This window comes from Babylonia areolata, chromosome 18 (genome assembly GCF_041734735.1).
Source record: "Babylonia areolata isolate BAREFJ2019XMU chromosome 18, ASM4173473v1, whole genome shotgun sequence".
Classification (NCBI taxonomy): domain Eukaryota; kingdom Metazoa; phylum Mollusca; class Gastropoda; order Neogastropoda; family Buccinidae; genus Babylonia; species Babylonia areolata.
This window is the reverse complement of record NC_134893.1, coordinates 68608674-68628673: the sequence shown is the minus strand read 5'-3', so window position 1 is coordinate 68628673 and position 20000 is coordinate 68608674. Positions and strand designations below refer to the sequence as shown.

The following is a 20000-nucleotide window of genomic DNA, read 5'->3' as shown; positions in this document are numbered from 1 at the left end:
GATTAAAGGTCTGTATGACAAAAACACCACCACCACCACCACCACCAACAACAACAAAAAAAACCCGGGTGTTTCCGGTTAGTTCTTGGCAAGGTGACAGATGAGTTAAAAGTCTGTTTGAACCCCCCCCCCAGCCCCCCCCCCCCCCCCCCCCCCCCGAAAAAAGAAAGAAAGAAAGAAACAAACAAAAAACCAAAAAAAAACCAACAAACCCCCCCCCCCCGGGTATTTCCGGTTAGTTCTTGGCTAGGTGACAGAAGGGTTAAGGGTCTGCACGAACCCCCACCCCCCACCCCCCAAGAAAAAACAAAAACAACAAAAACAACAACAAAAAACAACAACAAAAAACAACAACAAAAAACAACAACAAAAAACAAAGACAACAACAACAACCCCCCCCAAAAAAAAACAAAAACAACAACAACAAAAAACACACAACAAAAACAAAAAAACAAAAATCAATCAAACAAACAAACAAAAAAACCGGAAGAAAGGAAATGAATGAGTGAACTATTTCCGGTCAGTTCTTGGCTAGGTGACAGAAGAATGGTTAAGATGCTCGTCTTCCAATACAGAGTCCGTGAGGGTCGAAATTCCAACCCCCACATCCCCCACGCCCCGCACCTTACCCCCCCCCCTCCCACTTTCCAAGCACTATTGTCACTGTCCACACATTTCAGAATACAACCACTCTCTTTCCCCGAGTTAGGAGTGCGTGCGTGCGTGCGTGCGTGTGTGTGTGTGTGTGTGTGTGTGTCTGTTTTGGGGGGAGGGGGCGACAGGGGGGTGGGGGAGGGGGGGAGGTGCGGGAGTGGTGGTGAGGGGGGAGACGTTGAATGGCAACTGCCGGTATCACCAAAACAACAACAACAACAACAACAACACACACACACACACACACACACACACACAAACACAGACACCATGGGAGTGTTGTTTTCATGAATAAAGAAAGGAAAAAAAACACTAACAAACAAACAAACAAACAAAACAAAACAAAAATACAAAAAACAAAGCAAAAACAAAAAAACAAGCAAACAAACAAACAAAAAACCCAAACCCAACCAAACAAACAAAATTACATTTACTTCACAGTCACATACAGATTATTGCAAGTGTGCACGAAAAAAACAATTACCGCTGTCGCGGTTTCACAGCCAAAAGGCAAAGTTAAAAAGAACTGCATTTCTACCCATTCCACTGTCAATTGTATTTCTACATTTGAAGAGAACAAGTAACTACAGATCATATAATCATATCTATTTTGTATTGTATGGCATGGCATGGCATGGTATGGTATGGTATTTCATGGTTTGGTATGGGATGGTATTGTATGGCATGGCATGGTATGGTATGGTATGGTATTTCATGGTTTGGTATGGGATGGTATTGTATGGCATGGCATGGTATGGTATGGTATGGTATTTCATGGTTTGGTATGGGATGGTATTGTATGGCATGGCATGGTATGGTATGGTATGATATTTCATGGTTTGGTATGGGATGGTATTGTATGGCATGGCATGGTATGGTATGGTATGGTATTTCATGGTTTGGTATGGGATGGTATTGTATGGCATGGTATTGTATGGCATGGCATGGCATGGTATGGTATGGTATTTCATGGTTTGGTATGGGATGGTATTGTATGGCATGGCATGGCATGGCATGGTATGGTATGGTATTTCATGGTTTGGTATGGGATGGTATTGTATGGCATGGCATGGTATGGTATGGTATTTCATGGTTTGGTATGGGATGGTATTGTATGGCATGGCATGGCATGGTATGGTATGGTATTTCATGGTTTGGTATGGGATGGTATTGTATGGCATGGCATGGCATGGTATGGTCTTGCAGTGCATTGCATTACATCGTATTGCATTGCATTGTATGGTATTGTATTGTATTACATTGCATTGTATGGCATGACATGGTATTGCATTGCATTGTATGGTATTGTATTGTATTACATTGCAATGTATGGCATGATATGGTATTGCATTGCATTGTATGGTATTGTATTGTATTACATTGCAATGTATGGCATGACATGGTATTGCATTGCATTGTATTGTATTGTATTATATTGTATTGTAACCAGAGTATTCTTTTCTGCTTTCAGAAGAGTGTTGATTTCTTGAAGGAGTAAAAGAACAAAGAAAGAAACAGACCAACCAACCATCCAACAACAAAAAACACACCCAAAAAAGAACAAAACAAAACAAAACAAACAAACAAAACAACAACAACAACAACAAAAAACCCAAACAAACCAAACAAACAACAAACACATACAGAGAAGCAAAGCAAAAACAAACAAGAAAAGAAAAAAAAAAATCCAAGGAAAACGCTTTCTTCCAGGGCAAAACAACGCTGGGAGGAGAGGGGGTTGGAGTGGGTTATTTTTTTTTCTTTGGTTTTGTTTTATTTTTTGGTTTTTTGGTTTCTCCCTCCCTCCTACTACACTTGTCCATCAGACGTCTTCCCAGAGGAAACGAGGGTCGTTCAGAAGACGGGCCACTCTGCGGATGAAAGGCTGGAAGAACTGCTTCAGAAGCCGCTCAGTTTCTGGCAGCATGGGACCCACGGGATCTGAGTTGACGTTCTTCATATCTAATTCAGTGAGGCTCGCCATCTGCGTTTCGTTGATAGGGTCTGCAGAAAAAAAAAAAAAAAAAAAAAAAAACACCGGAAGGAAGGCAGTGAAAGGGGAGATTTGTTTCCGGTTAGTTCTTGGCTAGATGACAGATGAGTTAAGAGCCTGCAGGAAAAAAACACCACCACCACCAACAACAACAACAACAAAAGAAAAAAAAAACCCACAAAAAAACAACAACTGGGTATTTCCGGTTAGTTCTTGGCTAGGTGACGGAGGGGTTAAGGATCTGCACGAAAAAACAAAAAAATAAAACCAACAACAAAAAGCAAAAAAAACCACCCCAAAACAGACAGTTCCCGGCTAGATGACAGAAGGGTTTAAAGGTCTGTACGACAAAAACACCACCACCACCACCACCAACAACAACAAAAACCCCGGGTATTTCCGGCTAGTTCTTGGCAAGGTGACAGAAAGGTTAAGGGTCTGCACGAACCCCCCCCCCCACCCCCCCGCCCTCCCAAAACAAAACAAAAAAACAAACAAAATACAATACAATACGACACGACACGACACGATACGATACGACACAATACAATGCGATACGACACGACACGACACGACACGACACGACACAACACAACGCAATGCAACGCAACGCAACACGATACGACACGACACGACGCGACGCGACGCGACGCGACGCGACACGATGCGACACGATACAATACAATACAATACAATACGACACGACACGATACGACAGAACACAACATAATACAATACAACACGACACGACACAATGCAATAAAATACAATACGACACGACACAACACGACACAATACAATACAATGCGACACGACACGACACGACACGACACGACACAATACAATACAATGCGACACGACACGACACGACACAATACGACACGACACGATACAATACAATACTACACGACACAATACGGAACGACACTACACGGCACGACAGAACACAACACAACACAATACAATACAATACACGATACAACGCATCGCAACGCAACGTAACGCAACACAATACGACACGACACGACACGACACGACACGACACGACACGACACGACGACACGACACGACACGACGACACGACACGACATAATACAATACAATTCAACACGACACGACACGACACAATACGACACGACACGATACAATACAATACTACACGACATAACACGATACAATACAATACGGCACGACACGACACGACACGACAGAACACAACACAATACAACACAACACAATACAACACAATACAATACAATACACGACACGACACAGATTGGGATACCTAAATCAAGGAATTTGAATATCGTTTCCAAGGTTCCTCTGACGTCAGCTTTGTAATCCTCGGACCGTAAGAAGAGCAACTGGTCACGTGGTATCACTCTCAGCCAATCCTCAAGCATCACGGGGTACATGCAATCCTGAATTTTCAGCTGCAGCAAAGAACACATTAACGTGTTGTGGTAAGACGACTATTTTTTTTTTTGTTGTTGTTATATTTTTTTGTATTTCTTTTGATCACAACAGATTTCTCTGTGTGAAATTCGGGCTGCTCTCCTCAGGGAGAGCGCGTCGCTATACCACAGCGCCACCCATTTTTTTTGTATTTTTTCCTGCGTGCAGTTTTATTTGTTTTTCCTATCGAAGTGGATTTTTCTACAGAATTTTGCCAGGAACAACCCTTTTGTTGCCGTGGGTTCTTTTACGTGCGCTAAGTGCATGCTCCACACGGGACCTCGGTTTATCGTCTCATCCGAATGACTAGCGTCCAGACACACCACTCGAGGTCTAGTGGAGGGGGAGAAAATATGGGCGGCTGAGCCGTGATTCGAACCAGCGCGCTCAGATTCTCTCGCTTCCTAGGCGGACGCGTTACCTCTAGGCCATCATTCCACTCTAACAAACTAACAACCATTGAATATCAGGAGCACAGCGAGTCAGTTCACACTGAACATCTTTCGACAAACAAACACATTCAATTCAATTCTTGCTTTTCACAGAGGGAATTTAATCATTTAGTTGGTATGCAATGGAAAAAGAAAAAAAGAAAAAAGGGGGAGATAAAAAGAAAAGAAAAAAAAAGACAAAAAAACAAACAAAAACAAAACAAACGATGAACAAACCTCCAGTTTATGCTTTTCACAGAGGAGACATAATTATTCACATCGAACTGAAGAAAAAACATAAACAAGCACACACACACACACACACACTTACATCACACACACACACACACACACACACACACACACACACACACACACACACACACACACACACATATTCAGTTCGAACTAAAAAGAATAAACAAGAATATTCAATTCAGTCCACACACACACACACACACACACACACACACACACACACACACACACACACACACACACACACACACACACACACACACACACACACACACACATCCACCCACCCGCACGTTACATACTCACCGCATGCACTGACTCCCACAAGGTTCGGTTATAGATGCAATGTCGAAGAGAGTATTTCCGGAAGCAGTCCTGATACTTTTGCAACCCATCCACCACAAATCGGTGAAAATCCTGAGGGTTCCTCAAGGCATGATCGACCAGTGTCATGTTCCGATAGTCCAAAAAGTAGTTCCGTTTGTAGTCGAAGAGAAAGCGCGAGTACAGCCTGCAAACATCAGATGTATTGTATTGTATTGTACTGTATTGTATTGTATTGTGTTGTATTGTATACTATTGTATTGTATTGTATTGTACTGTATTGCCCAATGCAGTTTTTCATATCAAGTCCCCGTACTTTGAAATCAGCTTTCTCAGCCTACGATGTAATAATTAATTGCAATGTTTTTAAAAGCGAATATGTGAAATGCTTTTATTTGAGAACATATGTTTATTGCTCTTGTTTAATCAAGTAATCCGCGTGTGTGGGGTGGGTGGGGGTGGGGGGTGGGGGGTTGCGGGTGTGTGCTGATTATCTGGTTGCGGTTTTCCGCAATTTATCTTTATTCTTATCTTATCTGTCTATTATAATCAATGTGCAGTATAGTAGGTTATATATATAATTATATTCAAATAATGTTTCTTAATTCTCTCCGTTTTTACATTAAGAATACTAGTTATTGCCTGCAGTGTGTGGATGTATGTATGAAACGGTGTATGTGATATTTTTTACATTTGTATCTTCGTTATATTCGTAAAAGCTGTTGTTGACTTTTACAGTTATGGTCCCCATGTTGTTTACTTGTCTATGTTGTGATAATGCACCTGACCAAATTTCTCCAGTTGGAGATAATAAAAGTTATTCTTATCTTATCTTATCTTATCTCTCCGTCACTCATCTTCGCTGCAGTCTTTCAGAATCCTGTCTGAAGACCCACCTTTCCCCCCTCCTGAATAATTCTCAACAGCTCACCACCCATTTCCAGTATGAACTATAATGACTTGTAGTGAGTGAGTGAGTTTTGATAGTTTCAGACTTTTGTTGGTTGTATTTCCTGATTGTGTACCATTTATGATTATGTGCTATGACGTGTGTGTGTGTGTGTGTGTGTGTGTGTGTGTGTGTGCGTGCGTGCGTGCGTGCGTGCGTGCGTGCGCGCGCGCGCGCGTGTGTGCTTGTGTGTATTGTGTGTGTGTGTGTGTGTGTGGGGGGGGGGGGGTGAGGGGGGGATCATTTTTGATAATGTTTGGTGTCTTGTATTCAATCCTTCATTTTTGATATTTACGTGTGTGTTCTATTTGCAAACGCCTAAAGCTTATTTTCAAGATTAGGCGTAAATGCTCATAATATTAACAATAATGATAATATTGTATTGTGCGGTGCTGTGTTGTATTCTGTTGTGTTGTGTTGCACTGTGTTGTGCTGTGCTGTATTGTGTTGTGCTGTGTTGTGTTGTATCGTGTTGTGTTGTATTGTGCTGTGTCGTATTGTATCGTGTTGTGTTGTATTGTGTTGTGCTGTGTTGTGTTGTGTCGTGTTGTGTCGTGTTGTGTTGTATTGTGTTGTGCTGTGTTGTGTTGTATCGTGTTGTGTTGTATCGTATCGTATCGTGTCGTGTCGTTTCGTGTTGTGTGTTGTGTTGTGTCGAAATGGCTTGGGCTACTTTTTGCCACAATTCTTTTTGTGTTTTTTTTTTCTAACTCTGAAAATCGATTTGTACTCCCCTGGGACAGTGTATATTTTTTTTACTTATTTTTTTTCCTCCTCAAACGCACTTTGATAATTTATTTTCTTTTTTTACTGTAGAATTTTGCCAGGGATTATCTCCATGTTGCTGTGGATTCTTTTGCACACTGCTCATCCGAAAGACTAACACCCTGACCACCACTCAAGGATGTTTGCATGCTCTCAAGGCCTGACCCAGCGAATGTGGCTCACGCTACGCCGACGGTCAGTCATCTGTCTCCCAGCAGATGTGGTGTGTGTGTATATGGATTTGCTCGAACACAGTGACGCCTCCTTGAGAGACTGAAACTTAAAGACTGAAAACTGAAAAAAAACCCTGAAAACTGACTGAAAACGGTAAGACTGAAAACTGTAAGACTATTTAAAAAACAACAACAACTGACTGAAAACGTAAAGACTGAAAACTGACTGAAAACGGACTTAAAAAACCCCTGTAAGACTGAAAACGGAAGGACTGAAAACTGTAAGACTGAAAACGGAAAGAATGAAAACTGACTGAAAACGGAAAGAATGAAAACTGACTACTGTAACTCTCTATTGTCTGGTTTGCCTGCTTCATCCATTCAGTCCCTTCATCGCATACAAAACTCTGCTGCCCGACTCGTCCTCAGAATTCTAGAAAAGATCTGAGTACATCACTCCTCTTTTGCAACATCTCCACTGGCTCCCTGTCTCAAACAGAATAAAGTACAAGATCAGCACTCTGTGTTATAAATGTATTCACAAATCAGCCCCTTCCTATCTCTGTGGCTGCCTTCACCTCTACACTCCATCTCGCTCACTACGATCAGCTTCGGATCCACTCTGTTTACGCATACCCAGATTCAAGCCCTCGACTGTTGGCCGCCGTTCTTTCTCTGTCTCTGGACCTTGCACCTGGAATGAACTTCCTCTTTCGCTTCGTCAAGTCTCCACACTCAGCTCTTTCACGTCTGGCCTGAAAACCCACCTCTTCCCAAAATACCCTCCCTTCCCTGCTTCTTCCTTGTCTTCAGTTTCTCCAGTTTTAGAGTTATGCATGCGTGTGAATGACTGGTGCGAAAGCGCTTTGATTTGTCTCTGCACAAGATTCAGCGGTATATAAAATACCATTATTATTACTATTATTTATTATTATTAAAGACTGAAAACTGAAAGACTGAAAACTGACCTTTGGACAGGGTGGCGCATGATGATGATGACCCTGATCTTGGGATTCAGGTGTACGATGTGGTTGGCGTTGATGACTCGCGGCTCCGTGCATCCTTCGTTACCAGACAGCTGCGGCCATTCAAACACTTCGTTGATGGCTCCAACTGTGAAATCCCCTGCAGAAAAGAAACAAAAAAACAAACAAACAAACAAACAAAACAAAAAACCCCCCAAAAAACACAAAAACATACACACACACAAAAAAAACAACAACAAAAAACCCACCACAACCCAACCCAAGCGTTGGACTTTCAATCTGAGGGTCCGGGGTTCGAATCTCGGTGGCGCCCTGGTGGGTAAAGGGTGGAGATTTTTCCGATCTCCCAAGTCAACTTATGTGCAGACCTGCCAGTGCCTGAACCCCCTTCGTGTGCATACGCACGCAGAAGATCAGATATGCACGTTAAAGATCCTGTAATCCATGTCAGCGTTCGGTGGGTTATGGAAACAAGAACATACCCAGAATGCACACCCCCGATAACAGAGTATATATATATATATATATATATATATATATATATGTATGCATGTATGTATGTGTGTGTGTGTGTGTGTGTGTGTGTGTGTGTGTGTGTGTGTGTGTATGTGTGTGTGTGTGTGTGTGTGTGTGTGTGTATATCTTGAATAAAAGCTGTAACCGTGTTTGCACACTTCATCTATCATTGCTGCTGTGTGCGCATGTCAAATGATCGGTGTAAGGACAAGCCCAGCGATTCCCTTTGGAGAAAGATTCCGTGCTTTTTGTTCAAATGTACCTTTTATTTACCTGCCTGCCAGCTGAATCGGTAGCATAAGCAAGTAGTGACTTGAAGTTGTATGCCTTGTAAATGGAGAGAATTACCACTCTTTACTGTCATATTACAGTGAGTGATGGCCTGGATGTAACGCGTCCGCCTAGGAAGCGAGAGAATCTGAGCGCGCTGGTTCGAACCACGGCTCAGCCGCCCATATTTTCTCCCCCTCCATTAGACCTTGAGTGGTGGTCTGGACGCTAGTCACTCGGATGAGACGATAAACCGAGGTACCGTGTGCTAGCATGCACTTAGCGCACGTAAAAGAACCCACGCCAACAAAAGGGTTATTCCTGGTAAAATTCTGTAGAAAAATCCACTTCGATATGAAAAACAAATAAAAAACTGCACGCAGGAAAAAAAAAAGAAAAAAAAAAGGGTGGTGCTGTAGTGTAGCGATGCGCTCTCCCTGGGGAGAGTAGCCCGAATTTCACACGGAGAAATATGTTGTGATAAAAAGAAATACAAATACACACACACACACACACACACACACACACACACACACACACACACACACACACACACACACACATTTATATATATATGAGGAAAGAGAGAGAGAGAGAGAATGAATGAATGAATAAATAACTGAATGAATGGATCAAACGAATGATGTGGATGCTTATAAAGCGCCTATCCTGGGTTGGATACCAACCTCCAAGCGACTGACGATTATCGGTTGAGCGCTCATCATTCGTTTCCTGTGCCATATAAGTATACGTATACGTATCAAATCAAATGAAGTTAAACCAAGATTCGTTTGATTACTCACCCATGATCTGCTTGCTATATCCAACCGTTGCAAGGTCAGTCTTCACCGTGTGTGCCACCTTGCGGAAAAAACTCAGGTACTGAGGGAAGTTCAGCGAATCTGCACAGTAGCAATAGTGCTACTACAATCACAGAGGTGATTACACGGGTATTCAAACTACCCATGTGTGTGTGTGTGTGTGTGTGTGTGTGTGTGTGTGTGTGTGTGTGTGTGTATCTGTGTGTGTGTGTGAAAGTCAAACTTTTTATTTCAAGATGGTAAGATGATAAGCAACAACTGTTTTTTGTTATACACTAAGCCATCTGAAAAATAGTGAATAAGGAGGAGATGTCTGTGTGTGTGTGTGTGTGCGTGCGTGCGTGCGTGCGTGCGTGTGTGTGTTTGTGTGTGTGTGTTTGTGTGTGTGTGTGCGTGCGTGCGTGCGTGTGTGTGTGTGTGTGTGTGCGTGTGTGTGTGTGTGTGTGTGTGTGTGTGTGTGTGTGTGTGTGTGTGTGTGTGTGTGTGTGTGTGTGTGTGTGTGTGTGTGAAAGTCAAAATCTTTATTTCAAGATGGTAATTGGATAAGCAACGACTGCTTGAAAAAAAAAATTACACCAAGCCAACTGAAAAGAAAAAAAGGAAAAAAGAAAAGAAAAAAAAAGAAAAAAAAAGAGAAGTGTGTGTGTGTGTGTGTGTGTGTGTGTGTGTGTGTGTGTGTGTGTGTGTGTGTGTGTGTGTGTGTGTGTGTGTGTGTGTATGTATGCATGTATGCATGTATGAGTGAGTGTTTCTGTGTGTGCGCACATGTGTACGTGCGTGTGTGTGTGTGTGTGTGTGTGTGTGTGTGTGTGTGTGAGCGTGCGTGTATGTGTGTGTATTGGGAGGGGTTGGGAGGGAGGATTCCACACATGGGCAGTACACTCACCCACCCCAAACCGAAGTGAACCTACACTACAAGACACTACAATAATGACTGATGTCAGACAAGACTCACGATCTGTAGTTTTTGCAGAGAACACAAAGACAGTATTGATCATACTTTTTGGAAATGCAATTACGTGCAAATGTTGTGGAACGCTTTAACGGACTTGATAAAAGAGAGATGTGTAAACGCAGGAAATTCAAAGTTAACAGAATCACTTGTGTTATTTGGATATGATGTGACAATAACAACTGATGCTGTTTTGTGTTTTATAATATTGTTTGCAAAGTATTGCTTATATTTATGTAAAAAGAGGACAGCTTTCCACAAATATAAGTTTTTTTTGGAACAAATTAAAAACTCGATATAGAATTGAAGAATATAATGCATATATTAACTTTAACCATGACATTTTCTCTGCCATATGGGTGCCTTACAAATTATTGATCACAAATGATTAGTAACCTGTTCATGATTAACGAAAATTAACCACCCATATTTATTTTGTTTTTATTGACATTCGTAAGAAATGAGTGTGATGTTCACTTACTGTGAACATACTCCAAGATACTGGACAGTATGTATTCCTTGACAGCTTGTGTAAGATCTTAAGAAATGAATGATAATACAGCATGATGGTAACCACCCTATGTATATAATCCAGCTGCTTGCCTGTTTCTGTCTGTCAGTCTATTTATGTTGGTGTTTTTTTTCAGTTTTTTTTTCTTTATAAATGTCCATTAACTCTCTCCATAGGAACGGCGAAAGAGACGACGTTAACAGTGTTTCATCCCAATTACCATCATCAAAATATTGCAAGCGGAACGCTCTTATATTGAAGAGGTGAATGTTGACAAAGAATACCACAATTCTGACGACGGAAGCTAAAGGTTGGGTCATTCAGACACCCACTGGACATCCGAGGGGTGTGTGTAGAGGAGAAGAGAGGACTGGCCGTACTAAGTGAGTTAAGATGTTGTTGTTGTAAAATATCAACCTATCAAAACGGAATTAAAAAAAAAAAAATGTTAAAAAAAAGAAAGAAAGAAAGAAAAAAAGACTCACCATTATAGAAATACTCTGGAAATCGACGTCTGGAGAACCACTTGAGTTCCTTCTTCCCTATGGTAACCTGCGGGTGATTGATGATCCGAATGTACAGATCGTTGGTCCCACATTTACTGAACCCGGCCAGGAAAAAGTAAGGCACACACTTGACCTTGCCCCGTGTGTCGTTGAAACACGGGTTTTTGCTCCTCTGTATGTAGTTGAACGGATTCTGGAGAAACATGATCATGTACGATGATAATAATAATAATTATTATTATTATCATATTGATATAGCGCTGAATCTTGTGCAGACACGAATCAAAGCGCTTTCGCACCAGTCATTCAAACGCATGCATAACTCTAAAACTGGAAAAAAAATAAACCTGAAGACAAGGAAGTGGCAGGAAAGTGTATGCCTTTTATGATAATGATGATGATGATGATGATAATGATGATTATTATTGTTCTTGTGTGTGTGTGTGTGTGTGTGTGTGTGTGTGTGTGTGTGTGTGTGTGTGTGTGTGTGTGTTGTTTCTTGTATGCCCAGGGCTGGGTGGAAAAAAAGAATATGTATTTGCTTATCTCATTACCCTGGTTAAATAAAATTTCGTTTCGTTTCTTTTCGTTTCGTTGTCGACGTCAGAATCCTCCTCATCCTCCCCCCCCACCCCCTACCCCTTCATCATATCATCATCATCATCATCATCATCATCATCATCATCATCTTCCTCTTCTTCACCATTGTCACCATCTTCTTCTTTTTCTTCATCATCATCATCATCATCATCTTCTTCTTCTTCTTTATCATCATCATCATCATCATCATCATCATCATCACCATCATCTTCTTCTTCTTCTGCTTCACCATTGTCACCATCTTCTTCTTCTTCTTTTTCATCATCATCATCATCATCATCATCATCATCATCAGCAGCAGCAGCAGCAGCAGCAGCGGATTCCCTCTTGTAATCTCCAGGTCTTTGTTTTTGTTTTGTTTCTTTGACGGGCGCAATAGCCGAGTGGTTAAAGCGTTGGACTTTCAATCTGAGGGTCCCGGGTTCGAATCACGGTGACGGCGCCTGGTGGGTTAAGGGTGGAGATTTTTACGATCTCCCAAGTCAACATATGTGCAGACCTGCTAGTGCCTGAACCCCCTTCGTCGTGCCTGAACCCCCTTCGTGTGTATATGCAAGCAGAAGATCAAATACGCACGTTAAAGATCCTGTAATCCATGTCAGCGTTCGGTGGGTTATGGAAACAAGAACATACCCAGCATGCACACCCCCGAAAGCGGAGTATGGCTGCCTACATGGCGGGGTAAAAACGGTCATACACGTAAAATCCCACTCGTGTGCATACGAGTGAACGTGGGAGTTGCAGCCCACGAACGCAGAAGAAGAAGAAGAAGAAGAAGAACTTCTGTTTCTTTCTTCTTGCATACATGTCGAATATATTGGACCTGTCATCACGTTTTTTTTGCACACATGTCCAACATATAAGGCCTGCTACCATGTTTTTATTCTTATTCTTATTATTTTTTATACGCATCCAGTATATCTTACCTGTCACCATGCCTTTTTGCACACATGTCTAAAATATCGGATGTGTCATCACGTTTTTTGGCATACATGTCTAAGATATCGAATATGTTACCACTTCTTTTTAACATTACATGTCAAATATATCGGACCTGTCACCACGCCCTTCTGGCATACATATCCAATTTATCGGACATGTTACTGCATTTTTTTTTTACATACGTACCTAATAATGTATCACACCTGTCACCACGACTATTTGGCATACATATCCAAGATATCGAAAATGTTACCACGTCTTTTTAGCATACAAATCCAGTATATCGGACCTGTTACCACGTCTGGTGTGACGATGGATGTCTGAAAAAATCCATAAATCTGAATACCTCTCTTCCCCCTACCCCCCCGCCCCTTCCACCCCCCCCCCCCCCGTCCCCACTACCAAGGGAACGTCTGGTGTGGAGAACCGTGTAACCCCCCCCCCCCCCGCCTCCTCACCCCAACCCCCCTAACCCACCCCCACCCTCCACCAATCCCAGTCCTACTTCTATCACTTTTTGTATTTCACTACTGAACTTTCATCCGAGTGTAACTGTAATTTGACTCCAGTAGGGTCACATCGATCGGATGGTCTGGTCTGTAAAGAAATATGATCTCAATGGGAGTTACTTAATTAAGACGGCGACACAGCTGCCGTTTACCAAAGTCGATAAAGTTCGGAAATTAACGGGGGCAGCGGTGGGATGGAAGGAGGGGGGGGGGGCGGAGGGGGGGTGGTGGTTAGTGGTGATGGTAGGGGGCGGGGGGTGGGGGTGGGGGTGTGTGTGCTTACGACGTAGGGATATTTCCCCCAGGTAGCCACTCCAGAAGGGATGGACGGATGGCAGGGGGAAAAGAGAGGGTTATTGCCCACGAACACGTCCTTTAGCCGACTGCAAGGGCTTCGCTTGTAGGCCTCGCTCAGGACCTCGTTGCCTGGGTAAGGCTCACCACCACCACCGCTGTCATCCCCCTGGCTCGTCCTCAGCGTTGAGGTCACATCACTGGTGGCATTTCTGAAAGCCAGGAAGGTGGCACACAGTGGTTAGGACTGACTGCTTATTTACCTGCCATTGCAGTGTCTGTGAGAGGTGAGGTTCGAATCCCCAGCGCGCTCTCGCTCTTTTTCGCATGTTTGACTTGAAAAAAAAAAAAAAAAAAAAAAAAGGAGAAAAAGAAAAAAAAAGAAAAAAAAGAGAAAGAAAGAAAAAAAGAGAAAAAAAAGAGAAAAAGAAAAAAAAAAAAAAAAAAAAGAAAAGAAAAAAAAGAAGAAGAGTGTCCCGTTGTAATTCGGATGAGACGATAAACCGATTTCCCAATGTGAAGCACGCGCTTGGCGCACTCAGAAAGAAGGAAGGAAAGAAGGAAAGAAAGACACACACACAGTCATTCGGATGAGACGATAAACCGAGGTCCCGTGTGCAGCATGCACTTAGCGCACGTAAAAGAACCCACGGCAATAAAAAGGTTGTTCCTGGCAAAATTGGGTAGAAAAATCCACTTCGATAGGAAAAACAAATAAAACTGCACGCAGGAAAAAAATACAAAAAAATGGGTGGCGCTGTAGTATAGCGACGCGCTCTCCCTGGGGAGAGCAGCCCGAATTTCACACAGAGAAATCTGTTGTGATAAAAAGAAATACAAATACAAATACACACACACACACACACACACACACACACACACACGGCAAAATTCTATAGAGAAGAAATCCACTTTGACAGGTACACAAACACATGTGCCTGCGCTCAAGACCTGACTAAGCGCGTTAATATTTTTACCCGTCCACTCTTCGATGTTGAAGTCAGAAATAAAATCTACCCAAATGGGTATACCTGCTTCATCAATCGCAAACCCTTGTGTCGTCGTGCACTTTCGTTTTCAGCCTCGCGCGAAGGACACCACACTTCGTTCCGTTTACAGTTTCGAAGTGCACAACTCAATACCCCCAAAGCAGCACTCCATTTATAGACACCTTTCTTATGTGGATAAGTTCTTTTTAAAATCCTCTTCTATAGTCGACAAACTTATATATATATATATATATATATATATATATATATATATATATATATATATATATAATTAAACATTTTTTTCCCGTTTTGGAGATTTTCTCGTATGTTTTGTACTGCCGACGGGTGAAAATGTCGAACCAGAGATGGTGGACATGTTCGTCAGAAACAGGTATACCCATTTGGGTAGATTTTATTTCTGACTTCAACATCGTTGAGTGGACGGGTAAAAATGTTAAGATAGCCGTTGGGTTTTGCTACTGGTCAGGCATATATCTGCTCCGCAGATGCGGTGTAGAGTGTATGGATTGTCTGAACGCAAATTATCCATAGCAGTCAATCAATAAAGTCTGTATTCTGTCCACGTGCAGAATAGGCGAAATAGCCGAGTGGTTAAAGCGTTGGACTTTCAGTCTGGTGGTCCCGGGTTCAATTTTCATCTTCGCAGACCAGCCTCAGTCAGACCATACTTAACGGAGAAAAACATGGCTCAGTTGGTTTCCTCTTTTGTCCTGTCCAGACTAGATTACTGCAATTCTACCTTAGCAGGTTTACCATCTTCCTCTCTTATTAGACTACAGAAAGTACAGAACAATGCTGCACGACTTGTCCTAGCAAAAATGAAATCTGATCATGTCACACCTCTTTTGCATCAGTTACACTGACTTCCTATAGAGTCCCACATTCACTATAAACTAGCGACACTTGCCTTGAGCGCCTTTGGTTTATTGAATAAATCTTGAATTGTTCAACAGTACACAGTACAAATGGAGGAGTGGAGTGATGGCCCAGAGGTAACGCGTCCGCCTAGGAAGCGAGAGAATCTGAGCGCGCTGGTTCGAATCACGGCTCAGCCGCTGATATTTTCTCCCACCTCCACTAGACCTTGAGTGGTGGTCTGGACACTAGTCATTCGGATGAGACGATAAACCGATGTCCCGTGTGCTGGCATGCACTTAGCGCACGTAAAAGAACCCACGGCAACAAAAGTGTTGTTCCTGGCAAAATTCCGTAGAAAAATCCATTTCGATAGGAAAAAAACAAATAAAACTGCACGCAGGAAATTTTTTTTTTTTTTTTTTAAATGGGTGGCGCTGTAGTGTAGCGACGCGCTCTCCCTGGGGAGAGCAGCCCGAATTTCACTCAGAAATCTGTTGTGATAAAAAGAAATACAAATACAAATACGCTATATAAGTATACATATCATTCATTCACCTATCATCATTCTTCTTCTTCGTTCGTTCGTTCGTTCGTGGGCTGCAACTCCCACGTTCACTCGTTCTTGTTCTTGTTGCTTATAGACCAACCGACCGCACGGGGCCATATATGATAGTCAGTCGTGTCCGACTGTGACCATCAGAACAGCAGAGGAGGTAACTGCTGTTCCGACTATTTGGGCTAGAATTTGATTATAGTGGAGACTGTCTTGCCCAAGTACATCCCCACTCTCTCGGCCAAGAAGGTTTTAGGACAGTCGGCGTTGGGATGGTTCCCAAAGGCCAACTAGCCCACAAGGCTGCAGCACTAAGAGCCAGTACAATTTTGCCTCCTGGTTTGAGAGTCATTGTCCTTCACAAGAGACTAAGCTGTAAATGGTTTCCCATTGACTGGAGAAACCATTGATAATACAGCTCTCACTTTGCTGTTGGCCCAAATGTAAACTTACGTCAATCTGTGATATAAGCCGAGTGTTAGGCCTAACAGGGCCATATCAGGACTGTCAAACCATACAAATGCTCAACCGCGTCAACACAATACCACGTTCACTCGTGTGTACGCGAGTGGGTTTTTACGAGTAGGACCGTTTTTAACCCCGCCATGTAGGCAGCCATACTCCGTTTTCACTCATCATACAAACCGATGGTGTTGGGACGAGGACGATCTCTGAAGGGCGGAGTTGGTTGCCGTGTTTCCTTTGTGGGCAGCAGACGTCTGTTCCAGAGAGAAAGGAGTCTCTGGAGTCCAAAGAAGGGAACCATCCCGTTTCTTGACCCCAGTCTGCCACAAAAGGAAGATATTGTTCTGGGAGTCGCAGCCCACGAACAAACGAAGAATAAGAGGAGGAAGAAGAGGAAAGAAAAAAAAGAAAGAAAGAAGAAGAAGAAGAGGAAGAAGAAGAAGAAGAAGAAGAAGAAGGAGGAGGAGGAGGAGGAGGAGGAGGAGGAGGAGGAGGAGGAGGAAGAAGACCAGGAAGAAGAAGAAGAACAACGACAACAACAACAAGATAGAAGAAAAAGAAGAAGAAGAAGGAGGAGGAGGGAGAGGGGGAAGAGGAGGAGGAGAAGAAGAAGAAGAAGGAGAAAGAGGAGGAAGAGGAGGAGGAGGAGGAGGTGGAGGAAGAGCAGAAGAAGAAGGAGAAAGAGGAGGAGGAGGAGGAGGAAGAAGAGGAGGAGGAGGTGGGGGAAGGGCAGAAGAAGAAGAAGAAGAAAAAACAACAACAAGATAGAAGAAGAAGAAGAAGAAGAAGAAGAAGAACAACAACAACAACAACAACAAGAAGCAGACAAACAACAAGACACACCTGATCACACCGACCGCCGCCCGCAGAAGAGGAAAAGTAACAGGTGTCAAGAAAAACACCTGACCGAGAGATGTAGAAGAGGCAGAGGACCAAGACCAAGACGCTGCCAGCCAAGCCCACGCGGCGGATAACCAGCCTGCAAGGTGCCAGCCGACTCACCACTGGGACAGCAGGGCACCTGACCATGGTCTTTGTTCACTCACTCACTCACTCACTCTGTGCTGCGGGTCACAGTGCCTGCACACGCGTCCAATCAATCAATCAATCAATCAATCAAATAATCAATCAATCAATCAACCAACGAACCAACCAATCCATCCATCCACCAACCAGCCGACCGACAAAGCAACGATCCATCCATTCACCAACCCACCAACCCATCCATCCATCCATTCACCAACCCACCAACCCATCCATCCATCCATTCACCAACCCACCAACCCATCCATTCACCAACCCACCAACCCATCCATCCATCCATCCATTCACCAACCCACCAACCTATCCATCCATCCATCCGTCCATCTATTCACCAACCCACCAACCCATTAATTCTATTCACCAACCCACCAACCCATCCATCCATCCATTCACCAACCCACCAACCTATCCATCCATCCATTCACCAACACACCAACCTATCCATCCATCCATCCACCCATCCATTCACCAACCCACCAACCCATCCATTCATCCATTCACCAACCCATCCATCCACCAACCCATCCATCCATCCATTCACCAACTCATCCATCCATCCATCCATCCATTCATCAATTCACCAACCCACCAACCAATCCATCCACCATTCATCCATTCACCAACCCATCCATCCATCCATCCAGTCACCACTCCACCACCCCATCCATCCATTCACCACCCCATCCATCTATTCACCACCCCATACATCCATTCACCAACCAACCCACCAACCCATCCCTCCATCTCTCCCTCCCTCCCTTCCTCCATCCCTCAATCAATTGACAACACTTTAACAATCCACATGGAATTTAACCTGTGCAATCACAGGCTCGTTGTAAAACACATAAAGCGATCATGCGCAACACCACCACCACCACCACCAACAACAACAACAAAAAAAGAAAGAAAAAAAAGAAGAAAAAAGAAGAAAAAAAAAAAGAAGATTAAAACTAGTCGAATAAGAATTACCAATAGCTGACGATAGACTAAAACAAACTCCTTCCCCCTAACTCCCCCCCCCCCCCCCCCCCCCGACCCGACCCCCCCCGACCCCCCCCCCCCCCCCCACACACACACATAGACACGTTAAGACGATAGGGTACTACACAACAATACTTACAGACAGAAAAAGACATCCAGCAAAAAAAAAAAATGGTATATATAACTAAAATAAAATGCACACACACACACACACACACACACACACACACACACACACACACACACGCACGCAGACACACGTTAAGGTATTGTACAACAATAGATGTAAAAAAAAAAAAAATCCAGGTAATAAATCGTATGTAAGTAAAATGCACACACAGACTCACACTCACACATGCATATGTCACGCTGATAAATTCAGTACATTAACATTAAGATACATGAAATGAAAATAATCACTTTCGATCACACATACACAAACAGTACCGCTTGCCAGTGCTCACCCGCTCAGGACCACATGCACACGCATAATGTCGGGGCGGGGGGAAGGGGGGGGGGGGGGCGAGGGAAGTGATCAGTGTCACGTGATCAGTGAGCGTTTTGCATGGTTTGATTTGTGTGCGCGCGAATGGCTGTTGGAATGAATGAAATGAATGAACTCTCTCCATACGAACGGCGAAAGAGACGACATTAACAGCGTTTCACCCCAATTACCATCATCAAAATATTGCAAGCGGAAGGCTCTTATACTGAAGACGTGAATGTTGACAAAGAATAGCAGAGTTCTGACGACGGAAGCTAAAGGTTGGGTCATTCAGACACCCACTGGACATCCGAGGGGTCTGTGTAGAGGAGAAGAGAGAAGAGAGGACTGGCCGTACTGAGTGAGTTAATGTAACGAGATATTCTTGCGCGTGGAGCTCCAATTCTGCCACCTGTGTCTGATCGTCTGCTATTAATGTCATCATGGTGGTTGTGTTTCGTCTGTCAAAATGGTTATTAGTCTGTCAGTCAGTTTACTAGTGTGCATGTCCACCTAACCATCCATCCATCCATCAACCAACCAACCAACCAACCAATCAGTCAATCAGTCAGTCAGTCAGTCAGTCAATTCAAATACACTTAATCGATCCAAGAGGAAAATAACTTGTACAATCACAGGCCCGTTGTGTTTAACACAAACATTAAAAAAATGAGCATGCGCACCATAAAAAAA

At 43.2% G+C, this 20000-nt stretch overlaps 1 protein-coding gene across 1 annotated transcript; it reads right to left on the bottom strand.

Moving 5' to 3' along the window:
- Positions 1–2365: 2365 nt before the first annotated feature.
- Positions 2366–17861, bottom strand: LOC143292128 (carbohydrate sulfotransferase 15-like). The gene is made up of 9 exons (XM_076602316.1): positions 17642–17861; positions 16979–17118; positions 13899–14121; positions 11544–11757; positions 9578–9676; positions 7971–8127; positions 5098–5302; positions 3933–4080; positions 2366–2658 (listed from the first exon to the last, which is right to left on the bottom strand). The coding sequence occupies exons 1-9, from the start codon at positions 17825–17827 to the stop codon at positions 2477–2479; spliced, it is 1554 nt and encodes a 517-aa protein (XP_076458431.1). The 5' UTR covers positions 17828–17861; the 3' UTR covers positions 2366–2476.
- Positions 17862–20000: the final 2139 nt, after the last annotated feature.

Bases quoted from the DNA above. Each gene is read 5' to 3' on its own strand.
- LOC143292128 (XM_076602316.1), bottom strand. From the start codon at position 17,827: ATGGTCAGGTGCCCTGCTGTCCCAGTGGTGAGTCGGCTGGCACCTTGC. The intron at 11,758-13,898 runs GTAAGCACACAC...ATGTTTCTCCAG, and splicing joins GGGGGAAATATCCCTACGTC to AATCCGTTCAACTACATACA. The intron at 4,081-5,097 runs GTGAGTATGTAA...TCTTTGCTGCAG, and splicing joins TGTGGGAGTCAGTGCATGCG to CTGAAAATTCAGGATTGCAT.